General features: G+C 36.5%; 1 protein-coding gene across 1 annotated transcript in view; it reads right to left on the minus strand.

Annotated features, from left to right (window-relative positions):
• Positions 1–3,206: 3,206 nt before the first annotated feature.
• rngtt (RNA guanylyltransferase and 5'-phosphatase) overlaps positions 3,207–19,939 on the minus strand; it is an 83,563-nt gene continuing 66,830 nt past the window's right edge. Inside the window, exons 14-16 of the mRNA XM_044106861.1 lie at positions 16,606–16,672; positions 7,790–7,913; positions 3,207–3,624 (exon numbers count right to left, since the gene is read on the minus strand). Of these exons, the coding sequence (XP_043962796.1) occupies positions 3,458–3,624; positions 7,790–7,913; positions 16,606–16,672 (358 nt within the window). The 3' untranslated portion in view covers positions 3,207–3,457. The remainder of the gene's footprint in view (positions 3,625–7,789; positions 7,914–16,605; positions 16,673–19,939) is intronic.

Raw genomic sequence — 19,939 nt, forward strand, 5'->3', positions numbered from 1 at the left:
AACAAGGTTTTTTCCATTTAAATTGAAAGGAAAGAAGCGATGGCGATCACGTTTAAAGTCGGAGGGGGAATTACCTTAATCCGCCCGTCCCTCACTTGGGAGAAGAGGTCAAGCACGGCACATTAGGGAAGCAGGTGGAAACTGCTGCTGGAGGACCCTGGAGAGGCTGCAGAGGACAATCAATGTACATCTCAATTTTTAATCAGACGATTTTAAAACTTGCTCTGCTCATACTGCTGCGAGTTCAGATTTTTAAACAACACATTTTGTTGCCTTTATATAGAAGAGCAGGGATGTATTTCTATATTTCTATATATATATTTCTTTGTTGCTTCTTGTGTTCAGCTGACATAAAACACCTGAAAGGTTCCTGCGGCACAGTGCCTGTGTTTCCTGGGTAAAGGTGTTAATGAGAGCTCATAGTGAATGGTGTGGGGAATTCATTCGAGATAAAACTACAACTAATTACCTGATACAGTTAGTAACTGTGCAGCAAAAAGAGCCTTGTCAAAGAATTCATACAACTTTTCATCTTTTGTCACAAATACTTCATTCGTCTTCAACAGATAGAGCCAAAGTCCATGGTAACTCTGGGAAAGGTGCAGCTTACCTAGTGGCAACTAGCACTTCTTAAGCTTGTAGGAAGTCATGTAGAAAGAAGGTGAACTGATCAAATGAGACCAAAATTATTTTTTGGCAGACAAAAAAAAACATGTCTGGCTAAAGAACTTTTGCATTTATTTCTAACACAATTTTCCATTCATTAAACTTCACATCAATATGATTAGGTACAGTGCTCTATGGAAATTCAACTTTTTAAACAATGACCTTTTGTAGCCATCTTGTGTAGGGTTGTCAATAACTGATGGACATCTATCAGGTCAGGATTGTGTAATTTGCTTTGCATAAAAACCCTCTTATTTAAACTGGCTTTGTTATAGCATTCTTATTTTTTTAAGAAACTAAATTACATATTTTACTTCATTTTAAATAAAATCAAATAAAGAGATATAAACTTATGAAATGTAACAATGTGTGTGCAATTTAATAATTAGTTTCACTGCTTGAGCTGAGGTACAACAACATTGCTGCTCAATGACCAATTTAAATAAATCTGGTCAAATTGTGTGACTTTACATGAAATTGATGAAAGAAAACAACCAAATATATTCTTAGTCCAGGCAACACGGCCAGAATTGGATTTTACGCAATGGAAACACAGGAGCCAGATGGCAGAAAGACTGTTTCTGTTCTTTGCTCTGACAGCGAATGTAACCAGTGACAACCAACCAGGCGTACGAGTATTCTGACGAATATGAGAGCAAATACTAAGCAGGCCCTACCATTTGTGCTACCGGCCTTGAATGACTAATGTTTCAGGTCCGAGTAGTAGGAATATATGCATGAAATGTCTGATTTGAGGAAAACTGTCTTCGATCACAATTCTGCCTGGTCATTTATGGAAGTTATTCTTTTGTTCAAGTCAATGTCAATGTTGTTTAAGAAAAAACATTCACTATATTCAATAATCTGACTTGATGTTGTGCAAATGCAGTTCACTTCCAACTGAAGATGGAATAAAAATGAACACAAGGCAAATCTGAAATGGCTATGCTGGTAATGTGTCCAGAATTGCTTACCTTTTTTTTCAATATTAGCAACCACATTTCTTCTGTCATTAACTCCTACCGGCTCCAGCTCCATTTGCTCCTTTGATAATCCATACAGCCATTTTGATGACAACGCGTCGTACCAGAAAGGTCCTGAGCTGGAGTCTCAGACCTAAAACCTAAAACATATCTGTTAGGTTTATTGATCTCTCTAAATTGCCCTTAGGTCTGAGTGTATGAATGGTTTTCTTTCTTGTGTCTCTGTGCTCCCCTGTGATGGCTATTTTCGACAATCCATTTTCTGTTTAAGACAAAATAGAAACAGGAATGATTTTTTTTCCCCATACAGTACCACTCCTCCCTCTTGAATAAAGCTGAAAAAACCTAATTCTGCAAAAAAATATGCATAATTTCTCCTCTTAGCAACAGGATTTGGCATTTGGATTATTTGGACAACTAATGAACGGAGAAGTGTCTGTCATTTACAGAGTGATTTATAGTAGAACATCAGAAGAGAAGATAGATTTTATAATGTTTGCTCAGCTTTATACTTACAGAAATATCACCAAGGATCAGAGGGACTGTGATTGGTCTGTGTTTCAGTCTAAAAATGAGAAGCCTTTTATACAGCAGGGCTCAGTTATAAAGAACTGTTTGGATAACATGTGGAGTGAAACCTTTAGTTGATATTTCCAGCAGTGAGTCAGCCTTCCTCCATAAAACAGGTGATGAACTTCATCAGGGTTGCCCCATAACACAGTTTGCAACCTACACTTAGTAAATGAGAGATGCCAAAAAGATAAAGATCCCCTTAAATTCAAAAAACAAAACGTTAGCAACACTAACATATGTATAGAAAAAAGACAAAGTATTATGGGCAACTGTCTGATGTTTAGTTTGCAAAAGAAGCTCTGATTTGATTGATTTTTTTACAGACTGAACAAATATCTGAGCATGTCCTGGACCTTATTATAGGGGATCTTTGGTTGTTGCAGGTTGTTGTAGGTTTTGGGTCCCTGTGGACCAGCCTAGCTCCCCGCCGACAGGATTAGACTCGCATCAAATTTGGATCCATGCACTTTGTACACCTGAGGCTTCCTGTTGTGTTATTTGTGCAACTCCTGAGCAGTTTTTTCAGGGTCCACTGCCTTCCTGCCAAGCAGCAAGTTGTTCCTTCAGGGAGCTGCTGAGTCTGAAACGGCTGAGTAAAAATACCGCAATGATGAGTTTCTGTTTACTTGCCGCCTTTCAAGCAAAACAACCGCCTTAAAGATAAAGTCAGCCAGATAACTGGGAAATAAACCTTAGCCTCTACATAATTATACACCTAAAACATCTAGATATACCCTCCACTAAACACTTATCTTGTGAATTTTAATTGAAACGCTGAGATCTTAGTTGATAGGAAACTAAACGCATCAAGACAGATTGAGCTTTGATTATGTTTACTCCTCTTTCAAATTAAAACAATAAAATGGTTGACACAACGTAAACAACGTTAACAAGGTGTTAGCCATGACAAAGTCTTTTCTTGACTGTTTAGCTCAGAATTAAAAAAAAATAAATAGGAAAACAGTCAAAAAAATAATCTAAGCATCATGTTCAGTGTTTTAATAAGAACACAAGCAATTCAAGCTACAAAGATTTCTACAAGGTAAATGGATGAATCACATTGAGGCAGTCACTTCTCTGAGGTCCATACATGGACAAGCAAAAACGCGACGCAGCAGACGGGCTTGAAATGTTTCCTGTAGAGGGTCTGGATGCTGATGAGGATGTTTGCTGTGACTGTGGGTGTGGCTCCGAGTTCAGAGGGGCTCAGTTTGGAGGGGGGTGGGTGGGAGGGGTTACGGTGAGGCCCAATTGGGTCTTTTCGGAGGGGGAGGGGGCATTAGCTCTGAGTCCGGGTCAGACGGGCGTTTCCGGTTCTGTGCGTTGACTCCCTGGGCGCAGCGGTCCAGATACTCAAAAAGGATTTCCTTCGTGACGGGTTCCTGGATGCTTTTACAGACAGCTGGGCAGAGAAAAACAAACGGGCACAGCAGGAAGGAAGTTACCACAGAGATGCTGACAGGCTTTTTCCACCCATGTGTAGTGCGACTCCTAAACTTTACATTTTTTATGTTACAACAAAAAGACAGGGAATAGTTTTGCATAAAATTATGAATTATTTTTTTTTAAAGTATTTTACAAATAAAAATGTGAAAAATTTGTTATGTATTTGTGTTTAGCGTCAATATTTTTTTATCCATTTTTCATAAAATAGCTGAAGCTCAGTCAGACTGAACAGAGAAAATGTTTAAAAATCAATATTCAGGTCTTATGCTACCATAAGTTTCCCATCAACTTCAGTAAAGTCAAAACATCCACACAGCATCATGCTGCCACTGCCATTCTTCCATCTTGCTTAGCTTTGATAGTGTTTTACTTGACCACTGTTTTTTCTTTTGTCTGACAAAGTAAGTTGGCATGTGCAGATTCTTTTTTAGACCTTTGTGGGGGGAAATCAGTTTTTCATGTGTCGGGCCAATCTGCCAATATTAAGGAAATCCAGGTCAACGTATTGGTCCTTCTTAATAAGCATTAATTTAAACAACTTTCCTCTTGTCACTCTTTCATAAAGGCCATATTTGTTTTTTAGTTCATTTAAGAATCAGATTATTCCACCTGAGCTGTACAAGTTGGCTTCTTGATCGCTTTTTCTGATTGGTTACAGTGACAGGTAAGGTTACCCAACCTGTCACTGTAAGTGGAAAACTGTCTCTCAGTAGGTTTGCAGTTGTGCCACACTGTTTAACATTTTTGAATAATGGATGAAATGGTGTTAAAAACTGGAAATCAGTTTTATAAACTTTTCCGCACTTTTAACCCTGACCTTTCAGGTGTTGCTTTAGTCTTTGTGATGCTGTTTCCTCTCCAACAAATCTAAGATATTCAAAAAACAACTGTACTGATTTAGATGCTATTTCACACACAGGTGTGCTTTTATAGTAAGTATGGATTTTATTTAGGGGTATCAGCATATATTTTTCACATTACCGTAATATTAATTAGATTATTGAAAATGTTTACAATTTTCAATCCAATTCACAGTTAAGAACTACTTTTTGTTGTTCTGTCATATAAAACAGTAATAAAGATACACGGTAACAGTTTAACCTGAGGGACTTTGTACCAAACCTCACCTCCCATCAGCACTGATACTTTGAGCCATCTTCACATTAAGTTTAGAAAAAAAACAGGATTTGGCTCATTACCCCTGAGACTATGCATAGAAATAGCTCATCCCACTTCACAGCACCCGTGGCACATTCATGACTGAGCCACGGTACCAACAACACATTAATGATTATTTGCAGTTGCTAAATGGAACAAAGTGTTATCAGTCTGGAGAGACATGCAAAGATATCTGTCAAGATTTTTTGATGAAAGAGACTTTTGCCATCTGGCCTCCGGGGCCGTCTCGCAGCCCACAGCAGCATCTAAAGCCCAATAACTCTATATTCTTTTCCATCTTCTACAATCAATTTAGTTTGCTCTTTAAATGCATTTCTCCTCCCTTCTGCTTCAAGTTTATATGGCTTCAGCTTCTGTTTCTATGCTTTTCCTTGTACAGCACTCTGGTGTCAACAGTTAGATGAAATGCTATGCTAAAAAGGTTCATCAGACGGGGAGGCTCTGTGCAGTCTCCATCATCTTCTCCTCTGTTTACATACATAAATTTTCTCTGAAAGGTTACGTAGAAGCTTTCAGATGATGCACAATGCATGTGAAAATACTTCTTCAACTGAAACAGTTAATTGCTTTTTTCCTTCTGAATTAGACTGTGAAATAATCCCCAATATAACTCTTTGAGACAGAAACAGAAGAATTAATCCCATGTCAATTTTAAATCACATTTATAAATATTAAATATTTATAAATGCTAACTAAAAGGATCAAGCAGCATCTCAGAATATGGACATTGAGGCAAAAGAGTGAATTTACACCTCATATAATCTGAGCTTTTAACTTAAACATAAAGCTTCAGAATAAGGTGCTTTCATCTCTAAGTTTTTCATATGAACACTTAGATCTGGTCAAACCAAACGATAACAGTAAAAATTAAAATTAAATTAAAATTAGAGACTAATACGGTAGTTAGAAAAAGTGAACATTATCATTGTACAGTAAAAAAAAGAAAAACATTTCTCTACTTAGTTTGAATAAATCTGTAACTGACAAAATAATTAGAATGTCAATCACAATAATGAAATCTTACACAGTGACTTTAGAAAGAAAATGTTCTCAAATGTTTCCAGAAATTCTCTACTTGAACCTTTTTGGCTTGTTTCTCCAACACGTAGTTGTTATACTTTTCCCCAGCAATCTGCTCTGTGGGAGTAGAAAGTCAACAATTTTGTGTTTAAGAGAAAAAGTCAAACTACAACTTTAAAGAAAGTGTGCTTAAAAACATTGTTTCTCCTGATCCATTTCTAGGTCATTTAGCCAAACTGTATTAACATGAGCCAAAAAAAACTGCATGTGCAAAGCAGCTCCAAATGTCTCTCCATCAAGAGAAATTGAAAACAAAACAAAAAAGACTGGTCAATTTACACTAAGGCTGCACCATTTATGAAAAACACAAAACAGTGCGTGTAGTGAGTGTCTTAGATTATCACATCCATCTTTGGAGTGTGCAATTGATTAAATTTGTTTTTATTTTGGCTCTAATTACATTAATTTACAAAAATAAAATTACCATCTATTTATTTGACCATATTTCAATTTCTTTTTAATTTCTAATATGCTGAAAAGAAAGGATGGAAGAATACACAGTCAAGCAAGCTGCCACAAATTAGTACTCGTATTCTAATCGCTGACTGGATGTAGTGTAAAATGCTATACAAGTACAAGCCATTTACCAATTATTTATTTCAAACTTTACCAAAAATACTTTAAGTTGTGATGCCCTCAAACACATTGTTCTGTTTTCATGGAAACAGACAAATATTAAATATGAGAGGTTTTGCTATTGTATTAGTAAAATTATGCACACGGACATGAATAGATCACTTTTGGGGGTAAAAAATGCTGTACATACTAAAAGGTTTTTTTAAATGAGGAAAGGGCAGAATTTAGAAAAAAGAAAAACAGCAAATATTGTTGAACAATTCTATTTTTTTAATATTGACCCCTGCGATTTAAACTCCAACATTAAGCACTACACCAAATGTTAACCCACAAACCACTAGGTGATGAAACACAACCGACAACAGCAGCTGATTCCTCACTCCACCATCCAGAACCCAAATCTGATTTTTTGACAGATAAGGTCTGACAGCATGTCTGAGGACATAAATCTGACAGACTGAACCTCAGGCTGGATTAATGATTGTCTAAAGCCCTTGACTCGGTTTGTGTCATCGCTCATCTTCCTCGTGTCTTCATCTTTCTTTAGCTGCTGCTCACTGTCCAGCAGGAGGTTGGTGCTGACTGATCTGCACGTCAAAGTTTTCACTTCAACTAAGTTTAACGTATCTTACGGCACATCGTATATAACGTAGGTGTGCAGTGAAAAACAAGAATTATGTATGAAGAGCAGCAGAGTAGGTTGAGCTGAGAGAACATTTGTGGAAAATGTCTGATAAAGTTCATTTACATTCTGTGTTCTGTGCAAGAACAGTCTCACCCTTAGCATCACAAATAGCAGAAAGTGCTGAGTGCGTCTATGCTCTGCAGACGGGTGCACTCTGTCGTTTGCACATGTTTTATGGAAACACTTTGCTTTCTATTTCTTGTTTTTGGGCCACTAATATATCCTGGATACCTGTTTACAGCCGTGGTATTTACTTAAAAGGGGGGAAATATTTTATGTAGCAAAATGTCAGCTTCTCTGCTCAAAGAAAGGACACGGATGAAAACAATTTGTCCTGGGCACAGAGTGCGAGGCCTAACGGGTTGGTGTGCACGCTTACACAACAGAACATCTGCCACCTCCACACACACACACACACGCCTTCACTCACAATCTCATAACATGGAAATCTAACTGAGAGCAAAGCCTAATGTAAAATACTGATAAAATAAGCCATTAATCACAGGCTGACTGCTCGTTTTTCACTTTGATACAGTTGCAGATAAAGGAGGAGGTGAGGTATTAATAAATAACTGCAGACGAGGAAGGAATAGAGGCTCACCCATGGCTGTGTCATAGGAGTTGGGGAAGCTTTTGTCCACCCTCTGCCTCATAAACACCCAGCTGTTGTTAGCAAAGGTGCACTCGATGATCTTGTTGTCGTACTGCTTCAGCTCTTTGGTTGCCTGTGCAGACACAAAGAAGAGATTCATCAAAAGATTCATAACATTCAAGATAAAATAATAATAATAAAAAAATTAACAGAAGTAAATTTGCAGTAAATTTTATTTTGAAAAGATGAAATTTCAATATTTAGCAGGAGTGTAAGGAAACAGTGATTGGTATGTGTTCAGGTTTTAAAGTCATGGTTTTAATCAGTTTTCTCAACGTTTCAAACCACAAAAATAAATAATACAATTTATTTTTCTTCCATCAGCAGTAAGTGAACAATATTTTCAATATCTGGAGCTATTCTGATTATTTATTTTTATTGGCATTATGTATTTTTGAAGATATATGATGCTGGGTTTTTTTGGCACAATCAAGTAACTGTATTATCTTCAGTTCAGCTGACTTTTTAATTTGAAACCTTAAAATTGGGCCTCTGTCCCTTTAAGAAACTCCAGCTCTTTCCGACACGCTGCCTTTAGCACATCCTCACAACAATGCTTCTCATTATGCTGTTTACAACCGTTCTCAGGAGCTTTGAACTGAGAAGTAGTTCATATGATGAACTCAGCAGATGTTTGCTAATTGCTGCTGCAAAACCCCAGGTATATTTTCGATGAGGAAGTAACACGAAAAAGTTCATTTTACACAATACCGCCTCTTTAAAATAAGTGGAAGGCATAAAACTGAGATTTTGTTGACAGATTGATTACACAATGCATTCAGGAAAGTATTCACATCTCTTCACTATTTTCAAACTTTATGTCACAGCTTCATTTCAAATTGTATGAAATTAATTTCTTAAAGGCATTGCTGCGAAAGCAATGACTTAATGTAGATGTGTGGTTTTTTTACCATCGAAAAAGTGGGCAACTAAATGTCATCGCATATATTAAACCCGCAGCTTAATGTTAAACTGATTTGAACTGAGTTGGATTCTTAAAGTGGAAACGAATTGCCAATTGGGCCTGCTTGTCAGATAAAGTGCTTTGAGATCTCATTTGTTCTGAATTAGTGCTGTGTGAATGAACTGAATTGAAACAAATTAAAAAAGTGTCTAGTCATTGTGTGAAGGTCTCAAATTATTTTGTAATGTGACAAAGATACAACATATTCTATCCTTAATGAAACATCAGCACATGCACTAACACACTACACACATCTCCTGACAAAGCAGTCCAACAGTTCCCAGTCCACCTACTGAGCTACAAAGGATCGCTAACCTATTACATAATATTCTGCTTTGAAAACCAAAGAAAAAAGAAAAAGAAAAAAAATCAGTGCTGCATACTGTAACACTGCTCAAGTGTACGTAAGTGGCACATGATACTGAAGATCAAGTATGAGTCAAAGAAGACATTTGAGCATCTGTTGTTTATTTGTCAAGGGACTGTGTCTCACTGAGAGGATTGTTGAAACTTGGAAAATGTAAATCCCTGAACTGCTGGGAACAAGGAAGGCACCCAAAAATGTGCAGCAGCAATGAGATTTTAAAATAAACAATAATGAAGGCACAAGAGTTAGTACAATGCTCCTCACTGAAGACGGACTCACGCAGGGTAAAAAACGACAAAGACGTTGACCTTCAGGGTTCAAACTGAACCCGTGACTCCCAGTCAAAGACTGAGAGCGGCCACTGCCAGGAAAGCCCCGACGTTTGGCAAGACACTACAAAGTAAGAGCTTATGTGATCCTAGAGTGCCGGGCATCTGAGCTCGCAGTGGGTGTCGAATTCACACAGGAAGCAAGACAGGGTGTGAGGAAGGAAGGGAGAAACTGAGAGAAAGAATGCAGGCCATAGAAAGAGAGAGGGAGAGAGAGTAGACATGTTTAGACTTTCAGAAATCACATTTTGTAGTGTAATTATTGTAATTTTTTAATTTTTTTATGTCAGTATGAAGACAGGGTCTGGTGAGCCAAACATATCTTTCAGCGGCAGAACAGCGACAGAATCTCTGAGGTCTCCTAAAGCTTCCCGCAGCAAACTGCCAGAAAACTGTGAAGGACAGCGCAGGCAGGCAGCTATCTCTCCCTGCTGCTCAGGGGTGACATGTTGGCTGCCATTTTTCATCACCACTTGGTGCCTAATCCATCCAAATCTGTCTCATTATGGCGGCACACGTGTGTCCCCAGTTATCAGGGACATTTCAACTTTTTACAAGTCTGTGCAACACTAGTGTAGGGATGGTTTAAAAACAGAATTAATGCACCAACAGCTTGTAAATGACGCTGTAGTTAGGGATGTGACCCTTTGAAAAAAAAATGTTACCAAATTCAAACTCTGTTATAAAATATAGATAAAGGAATGGATGATGGTGGATGATGAATGGATAAAAGGACAGATGGTGGATGGACAGAAGACAATGGATGAAGAGAAGACAACCTATGGATAGATGCATGGATGAACACTTGGAAAGGTGAATGGGGGGATGGATGAATAAATGAACATAAGAATAAATTGACAGATAGATGAATGAATTCAAGGATAGTCAAATGAAGCCTTAACAAAAGTGAGAGAATAATTAGACAGATGACACATGAATGACTGGATGAAAAAAGGGAGGAAATGACAGGACAATGGTTTAACTACTAGCTGAAGAAAGACAGATGACAAAGAGATCGACACTTTTAAATAAAGGAATACAGCATAAATTATCTAAGGAAATAATAATGTGTATTACTCCAATTCCTTTTTTTCTCATTTATTTTAAACACCTGGAAAATATTTTTGATCCCATTTTGTCTTGTTCCAGGCTTCAAGCAACTACTGTTGATGAGAAACTTTTTTTTCCTTTCAGTCATCAAACAATTTAAGGACATGTATTTTAATGAATATTCAACCTGTAGAGGCTTGTAGTTTGAATATGTTATTACTTTTAAAGACAGGAACGGGGTACAGGTTCATATGAAATCAACACAATCTCTAGAAATTTTGCTTGAGAATTACAGCATACTGCCATGAAAGCATTAATCATTCCTGACATAAAAATGTCTTCATAGTCTCAGTTCTGCCACATTAGTAGCGTCTCAGTGCCAGTGTGTCATCAGATAATTTAAATAAAGACTTCATTTCCGTGTAAAATGTTAAACTCCAAGAAATATCTCTCTTACCCAAAAACCGAAACTATTTCATCCCTGCCATAATTTTATAACTGCTTTACATATTACATCTGTAGAAAAGCAGTAGGTTAGGTTTGATAATATATTCTGTCATTTATAGCTGTTTAGTTGCAGAATAATTTATTTTCTCTGGTTATTTAAGGTTGATGCAGTAATGCAGGAGAGGCTTATTGCTATCCTGCCTTAAATTGTCTTCTATAATGAGGCCTTTCATTGTGGTTTCAGGGAAATTAAAATTATGCATAAATGTTTTTTCAATGACATAAAAAGCGCACACTCTGACATATTTTAGCTCGCAGTGTTTATAGTTTAATGACTTTGTGGTTAGTCTCAATAGATGTATAAATATGCATTTCTGTGTGTTTTGACTACTGTGGTTTTCAGGTGATATAATATCTTAAGAACCAAATTTTCTGGTTAAACAAATGGCTAAATAGATAAATAAATGTTTGCTTTAGACATTACTGTAACTTTCTCTACATTTCCTAAATAATCTCGGCTTCTACAGCATGCATTTACCATAGCAACACATCTTACAGATAGAAATACCTCTTAGTCATGTAATATATCTGTGACAACATAATAAACATCTAAAGAAAGCATTAATATGCAAGTACATTCAAAATTTGGCGTCTGACTATAATCTAATCAAACTGCTGCAACACTTAGGTATCCAGTATATGGTGCTGAAGAGAGCACGGCTCAGACAAATCAACAGTCAGAATTAGACGTTTTCCTGATAATGTCTTTTGTTTTCCTATAACCAAACCTACTTTTCTTTTGTTCTGAAGTTAAATCAGAATAGAGTCACAGGTCTGCAGCACTCGGGTCCATTTTAATAAAAGAACACAAGATGAGACAACGTATAAGTGGGAAGAGGATATAAGATGCAGACGAGTGAATATGAACAAGTTCCCAGGGAATAACTTCACTGATGGAACAGTATGAAAATCAATGTTCAAACTTTAATATATGTTGTCAGACAGAATATAGTATTTGCCTTCCGAACAATAATATCTTATCCAGTGAAAATAAAAAAAGCTAGACCAAAAAATTCAGCAGACAAAGTGGATCATCGTCAGGGTTCTTGCTTGGGCCAATAAGATCTAGACATCAGGGAAGCCAGAAAACAAATAGGATTCCTGATTAACCAATTACACAACAGACTCATACGTTGAGTGTGTGTAAGGCTGATCATTACCTCTCACATCCAGTTTGACTGTTTAATCAGAGACTAATAGGTGAAAAACAAGGTAATGAAGTGCGAGGGAGCAGGAGTTCAGCTCGTTGTCGAGTCTGTCAAGTAAACAAGGGGCTCTCAGCAATATCACCTTAACAAAGTACTTTAAACTTCACAAACTGAATGGGTACGTTGCTTTCAAAATTAGATTGATAAGAGCATTTTGTATGGGTACCACTTTCAAATATTCAGTGACTTCATGTTTTTTAATCCTATATCTAAAATATTAGGCCTGTAGGCTTTAAAAATTGATCTAAAGAACTTTAATGACACTTAGGTGGAGGTGCATGCTGGGAACCCATCATAGTTTCATCAAAGCTGCAAGGCTTATTTTTTTCTTTTTTAGGAAACTGATCTTATCCCTGTCACTGGTGGCTACACCTGCCAGGTAGTGTTCAGATTATTTATGATTAATAATCTGTATGCACAGGCCACATATACCTCCAGCAGAGCAAGTAGATACCAGAAAGCATTGAGACTTGACTAAAAAGAGGAACTGTAAGGTAATGCCTTTAGAAGAAATTTAAAGTGTCTCATAAAAAACAGCAATGGGGATTTTAAATATGAATCAATTTTAGCATAATTTTTAAGAGTGTTGGATTATATTATATTTTCAAGCCTTATAGGGAGTTCAGAAGTATTAGGCTACATTTTTATTCTTGGTTTAGATAGGACTAATAGAAAATCTTTTTTACTAATATATTTTAATGCATATGTTGTTTATGAATAAAACATAAAAAAAGAATTCCAATGCTTAAAAAAACAGCACCTTGCTTTGAATGATATAAACATTAAAGAGTAGTGTTTCAGCCGCTCTTTAGACCCTCTCTCTAAAAACATGAATTTATAGAGAAAACACAGATTTCAAACTGCAATGAAATGTCTCACTGAGGGCACAGTAGAAAATAATCACACTGTACAAAAACAACAGAAATCAGGAGGTACATGTCTGACAACTGGCTTAGGGTTTGAAAACAGAGGGAATAGTTGGTGCAAAATATTACATAAGCCTACAAAAAATGTCTAAAAGCAACATTTAAGCTCAAACTGTATACCGTAATTTCCGGACTATAAGCCGCGACTTTTGTCTCACGCTTTCGACCCTGCGGCTTATACAACGATGCGGCTTATTTATGAATTTTTTCTAACGGCCAGTAGGGGCGCTGGAGCAGAAAAGGTAAGCGTGAGACAGCTGGAATATATCTGTAGAGGAAGACTAATGTAACATCGTGCTTTGTGCATGAATAAAATTAGCTTGAACAGACCCTCATCATGGAGAATGCAAGAAGAAATGCATATGATGCAGCTTTCAAGTTAAAAGCAATCGAGCTGGCCGATAAAGAAGGAAACAGAGCTGCTGCACGTAAACTGAAGACTTCCATGGTTTCAGTGCACAGGAGGAAGAGGATGACGGCTCTCCGTGACTTTTAACCGTATGTTATTTAAACCAGCCCTGTCAGTGTTGTTTTGCTATATTGCTGCTGTTCAGAAAGAAAAGCTACGGCATATTATTATCCGTTTTATTTAAACCAGCCCTGTTAGTGTTGTTTTGCTATATTGCTGCTGTTCAGAAAGAAAAGCTACAGCATATTATTAAAACTTTAAAAACACCTTCTGTGTACAGTCTTTCTTTGTAAATATCTCATGTTTCAATGTAGGCACATGCGGCTTATACACCGGTGCGGCTTATGTATGTACAAAATGTGTTTCCTTTAAAAAATGTAGGGGGTGCGGCTTATAATCAGGTGCGCTCTATAGTCCGGAAATTACGGTAGTTACGGTTATGCATGAGAAATGCACCTCCTCTTAGATTATTTTTTACTTGTTAAATATTTTTTCTGTAGCCGCACCTACTGTTTAACATAAAAAGCATGCAGTGTGTTATGTGCCGCAAGCAAAGGAATAAACTTCAAAGGAATGTTTTCGACAACATAATTCTCTTAACATCTGGTTTGTGAAGGCACACCAAAATCTTGATATCATTTTAAGGTGCTTGGAGAATTTCAGATAAGTATAAAAAAAGACTTAACAACTGCAGCACATTCATTTAAGCAAGTTAGAAAGTTGGACCCACGGTGGGGTACAACTTCAAATTTGGGAATTTTTGAGACAATTTAAGGGGACAAGTATGTCTGATGGTCTATAACAAACTTATTGACGTCAGTCGTAACATACATAAAACATACATAAAACCAGCAAAAATGTATTCACAAAACAAATTAGAAACACTTTTATAGATCAAACACCTCAATAAAACAAGTTTTTGTGAAAATCACATAATATTTTCGAACAGAAAGGTAGGCTTGATTTCTTTCACTGGCAGCCAAATGCATTTCGATGAGCTGTCAGCCGAATGTTCCTCAAATTGCATCTAATCGGAGTTTCAAAATGATTGCGATGCCCACAAGGAAGGAGATCAATGTCAAAGATACAGTGCAGTGGCTCACAGCAGACAACAAACTCATTACTGTGCTGAGGTGTTGGATTTAGCAGGAACAGCGTCCTGATTGAAAGCACAAGTCATTTTGTCCTCTGCTAACATGTAATCAGCATATTTGTAAAGCAGATTAGCAATTGGGTCAGATGTAAATAACATTTTACTAGAAAATAGCCACATGAAAACTGATATAGAGACAGTTTAGGGACTGCAGTACTTTTCAGGTTACAGATTAAGGAGCAAACGGAAAACCGAAGTCTGTTTTTAATGGATTGTGCTCCTAAATAGTAACAAACTACATCCGGTAGAAGTACCTCTTCAACAATAGTACATTTTCAGAAGACTTGTAATAACAGAACGTATATATCATAATATTACTCTTCCTTTGGATATCGCCATCAGATTCAAAACTGCAGAGAAACTGATTGCTGGAGTTTGAGTTTTTAGATGTAAAAAATTACAAAACTGGCAGCAAAATATAAGATTGTATTCTTGTTGCTGACTGGGATAAAATGTATGGAGAAATGATCATTTTACTGCTCTTCAAATGCTGTATACATGTGTACTGTACATTGTTAGTTCAGAAGAAAGTTAAATAATGTAGCTAAACTTATAATTATACCAAAATCACAAAAAAGAAACAAATAAAAATGTTCTACTTGGTAATGCTTAATGTTTGTATTGAATATGCTGTTATGGGAAATGGCTTTTAGAAATGGCACATTTTACTCAAACACTTGCTTAGGTGTTCTTTCTGTAGTAATGTTTGGTTAACTATTTTATATATGATTGTACCAATGTCATGTATTTTACTTATTCTTAATTGCACCTAGCTGGTGAAGCTCTTTGTGCAGTACGAACTGTTGCAAAAGTGCCATATAAATAAACTTGACATTGACTTGTTTTTGTTCCAGGGACTGCTTAACAGGTGAACTTCTAAACCTCTTGCAAAGTCAAACAACAGCTAGGTTATATTAAATATTGTAAAGATGTCTGGCAAAATTTAGCTTTTTCAAAAGCACCTTAAACTTGTAGCTCATGTTTTTATATTTTTAAGCTACTATCAAAGCCTTAACATATCTTGTATTTCATATAAAAAGGGCATATTAAAGAGTATTTGTGCAAAAATATTTCTTCTTGTATAACAATGCACTATTATTATTGACAGAATGCCCTATTGAGAAGGCTCAAAAAGCAAAATAAAATTTTATTTTAATGTTTTGTCATGTTCCAACCAGAAACCTAAATCTGTTTTTTTGTTTTTATGAGATGGACAGAAGCACATTAATGTATAACTGTGGAACTCATTTATTCTGATTCCTCTAAATAAAACACAGTGAAATCAAAAGCTTCAGAAGTTAACCTTTTTAATAAATAGTCAATCTTGTCAGTATAAAAATAGCCTTTCTGTGAAAGCCTCAGAGATTATCATTATTATTAAAGATGATGGCTGTAGCTAAATACAAGACAAATTTGGAATGAAAACCTGTTAAAAACTGCAGAAAACTTGAATTAAGAATCACCTGCATCATAAAATACAGCCAGACTATAAAAAATGGGTCTGATCCAAAGATATTCATGTGTTATCATGTTGCTGTATCACAAAGAATTCCCAAAAAATACATCTAAGATTGTGTTTGTAAGAACACCAAATGTGTATAGCTTTGTGTTTGTTGGCATTATTAATGTTAGTATAGCAATGTAATCATTTTTAATAATGAAATTGCATTGAGCTTCTCATGAAAAAAAAAATTACTCAGGCAAATCAAATGAATAGATTGATTCAGCACAAACTTTTAAATTAAAAGCAGTTAACTTCAAAACAGTGAGGCAGGAGGAGTAGAATGAAGGAAGCTTTTTGGATTGTCAGCATAAAGATGAATCCAACAAAGCAACACATTTATGTTCTCACCCTCATAGTTGCAAAAGGTCTATCGTAGTTTCCAACGTAGAGCAAGCCGACAGTCTGTGGTAATAGCCTGGAAAGACAAAAAGATCACGGTTAACACCAGCAACTCCCCCCAGTACAGGATCTTAACACCGAAGTATGTGAGTGTTATCGGCCTTGGGAAGAAACCACTACTCCACTTCCATTTACCAGCTAGTAACAGAATGATAAGGAAGTGAGATTACACCTCACTGAGCCCTTCTGTGTCTCTGCACAGCTTGATGTCCCTCTACCCACAAAGTACACTACAGTATGGACATGTTCACAGTACAGCACCGCAATACAAAGAACAGAGCACACTGGCTTTAACAGTACTCTCTGTGTAATTTTCATTTTAATTAATTTGGCACATAAAAACATCTTTAGTCCTTTTTCAATAATCAATGGAAAAACTTTAATTTACATTGTAGAAACAAAACTCTTTCTATTTGCAGAGCAACTTCTTGAATGCTTCAATTGGTATTGTGATGATTTGTCTTCAGTGATGAGGACAAAATCTTTGAGGCTGGAAGGCCTCCTCACTATTACCTTAACATGTAGCTTCAGGTATTATTGACATTCTCTATCAAATTTAAATAAGGACCGAAGTCAGGCAACTCCAGAACATTAATATTACTACGAATAAGATGAAAAATAAACTGCGGATTGCGTTGATCCTAAATTTCCCATAGGGATATATTATTTTGGTCAAAGTGAACAAAATAGTGTTTTGGTACAAACAACAGCAGCTGTGTAGGCTAAAAGTTAACAAAGAAATAGTCACTAAGAGTTATTAATAGAAAATGTGCATTGCCCTCAAAGAAAAAATTAGGAATTATGAAAGGCTGTGAGCTAAATATGTCAAAACCTAAAAGTGTTTACAAGAGACAGAGTACCTAAAATTATTCCATAAAAAAGGAAAAATCTAATAAAGATAGGACCTCAGGACCTCAGAGAAGCATCATTCTTTGGTTAATCAAATTACTGTAAGGCCAGTTTGTAGATAATAGCTTTTTTTGTGGGTTCAAAATGTTGATAACTATTTGCTCCCATAAAATGGGAACAAATAGTGTGTTTGTCACTGCCTAAAGATTAATCTGAAATTGGTTCTCTGCTGAAACAATGGTTTATGCAATGGGAGCCTTCCTAAAAAGAGATAACACATAGGAGACTAGACAGGAACTGAAACTACCCCTCCCCCCAAGAGACTTACAATCAATTCTTATGTGATACGTCAATACTGGGAGTGATGGCCAAAACAACAACAACAACAACAACAACAACAAAGTCAATTTCGAAATATTTCCAGAACAAACCGTTTGTACCTCCCAGATTACCAACAGATGTCTTAATCGCATAGTATTTGCTTCCCCTGCCCACCATAAAAAGACAACTAATTGTGTCTGCAGTTTATTTCAGGAACTGCTTCTACAAACACTGACAGGTTTTTTTTTAAACTAATGTTACCCATTTTTAGCACAGAAATAGAGGGGGATGCAAAGCCAAATGGACAGCTAAACAACAGGGCAGCTCCGCAGTCTGGTCCAGCTAATTCTCAGCTCTCAAATGGAGCTGAAATTGGAGACCGTCCTCCCAGCCGCTCTCACCCCCTTCCTGCGTAATGATAGCTAGCAAGGGGAGGAAGGAAGCAGCAGTAGACATTAAGGGGGGCAAATAGGCATACTTTAATGTGCTTTGTCCAGTGCCAAGAAAAGTCCACTTCCATCAATAGTTGAACACCCCCTCTAGGGCTTCAGGAATCTGCAGCACTCACAAACAACGAAATTACCTTCATTTTGACAGCTTTTCTTAAACAACGGTAAGTAAATGAGGTTTTACCAAAGGGATTGGAATACAGACTGAAACAAATGCGACTAAATCAAGAAAGCCTTACCAGAAGAAGCTTGGTGTGTGGATGTTTACAAGCTCTTTCACTGCATAAAGTTCAACTTTCACACAAAACACTTCAGGATCAAAGTGGCACTAAGTCCTGATATTTGAAATGACATAAAAACCTCCACTTTCTTTAAAGAAAGGTTGAGACAAATTGTTGTAAACAACAAGTGGGTAAATGCCAGCAAATATCTTGGTCTAAGGATTTATCAGGCTGCTTACGCAAATCCATTATCAAAGCAAAACTTAACAGACAATAAACAAAATATGATTAAAATTAAAATTTTGGAGAACAAAACCACACAGCATCATCTAACTGCTTTACCATTGAAGGAGTATAATATTTTGGAGTCATGATCATGCGTATAACTCAGGGTTTCTAAGTAGCATTGAGAAAGGCATAAATATTCAGTCTTACCTGCAGTACACAGCGTTAAGTGCACTTTCAGTTAGAGAATAATAATGGAAAGCTGATGCTCAAGGTGGAGCCACTTTAAATGATTAGCTTACTAAAGTAACAGTAAAGTTTTCTTGCCATTCTTGTTGCACCTTTGCTTTTAAAAGGTTTAAACATCTGTCGTCTACCAACATTTATCAGGCAAATTACCTTTCAGAGGCACAGACATTTTAACTGATGGCTTTCAGCTGGAGATTAGTTTTATTAAGCCATTTTTTGAACACTATCTAATTACATCCAGCACCAGAAAGTGTCATTACTTGCCTAATGGTGTGTTGGTGGCCCTTTTGCTACAAAAACAACCCTGACTGAGTCTTCTAAGTTGAAAGGTAGATATTTCATGGATTATTTCTCCAACACACATCTAAGATGCTTGACTGAACTGAGATCTGGAGAATTTTGAGGTCATGTCATCAAACTCACGCTCCTCAAAACATCAGTGAAGCATCAGCTTGATTTTCTCCCCCCCATAATTCATCTTGAATTTCAATGTAAAAATGGTGATGTAAAGGAAAAAGAAGCAGACCAATGAACACTCTAACTTATGTGTTGTTTTGCAGTACTGCAGTAAGCAGACTGAGAGGCAGTGTGGGTATTCTGACAGCTTCCTATTTGGACAACAATTGCTATCTGTCTCTCCCTATATGCATCTTGGATGTGCAAGACCCCATCACTGGAACCCTTTGCTGAACAAAACACACAAAAGCTGCCGTTTTGGAGATGCAATCCAGCAGATATTATCAAAATAGTGCCAATATTAAAATGTAGTTTACTAGACAAAAATATTTTCAATAAATACACTAAACATATATACAAAAATAGAGATACAAATGTACAAAGACCAATAACAAATACTGTATATGTTGATCCTTTACCCTAAACACCAAGATACTTTAACTCTTGTGGATGAGGCTGACCTGTAGAGAGAAATCAATGTTTTCTGGCTAAATTCAATAAAGGAGCTTATTA

The sequence above is a fragment of the Gambusia affinis genome, linkage group LG22 (assembly GCF_019740435.1).
Source record: "Gambusia affinis linkage group LG22, SWU_Gaff_1.0, whole genome shotgun sequence".
Taxonomy (NCBI): Eukaryota; Metazoa; Chordata; class Actinopteri; order Cyprinodontiformes; family Poeciliidae; genus Gambusia; species Gambusia affinis.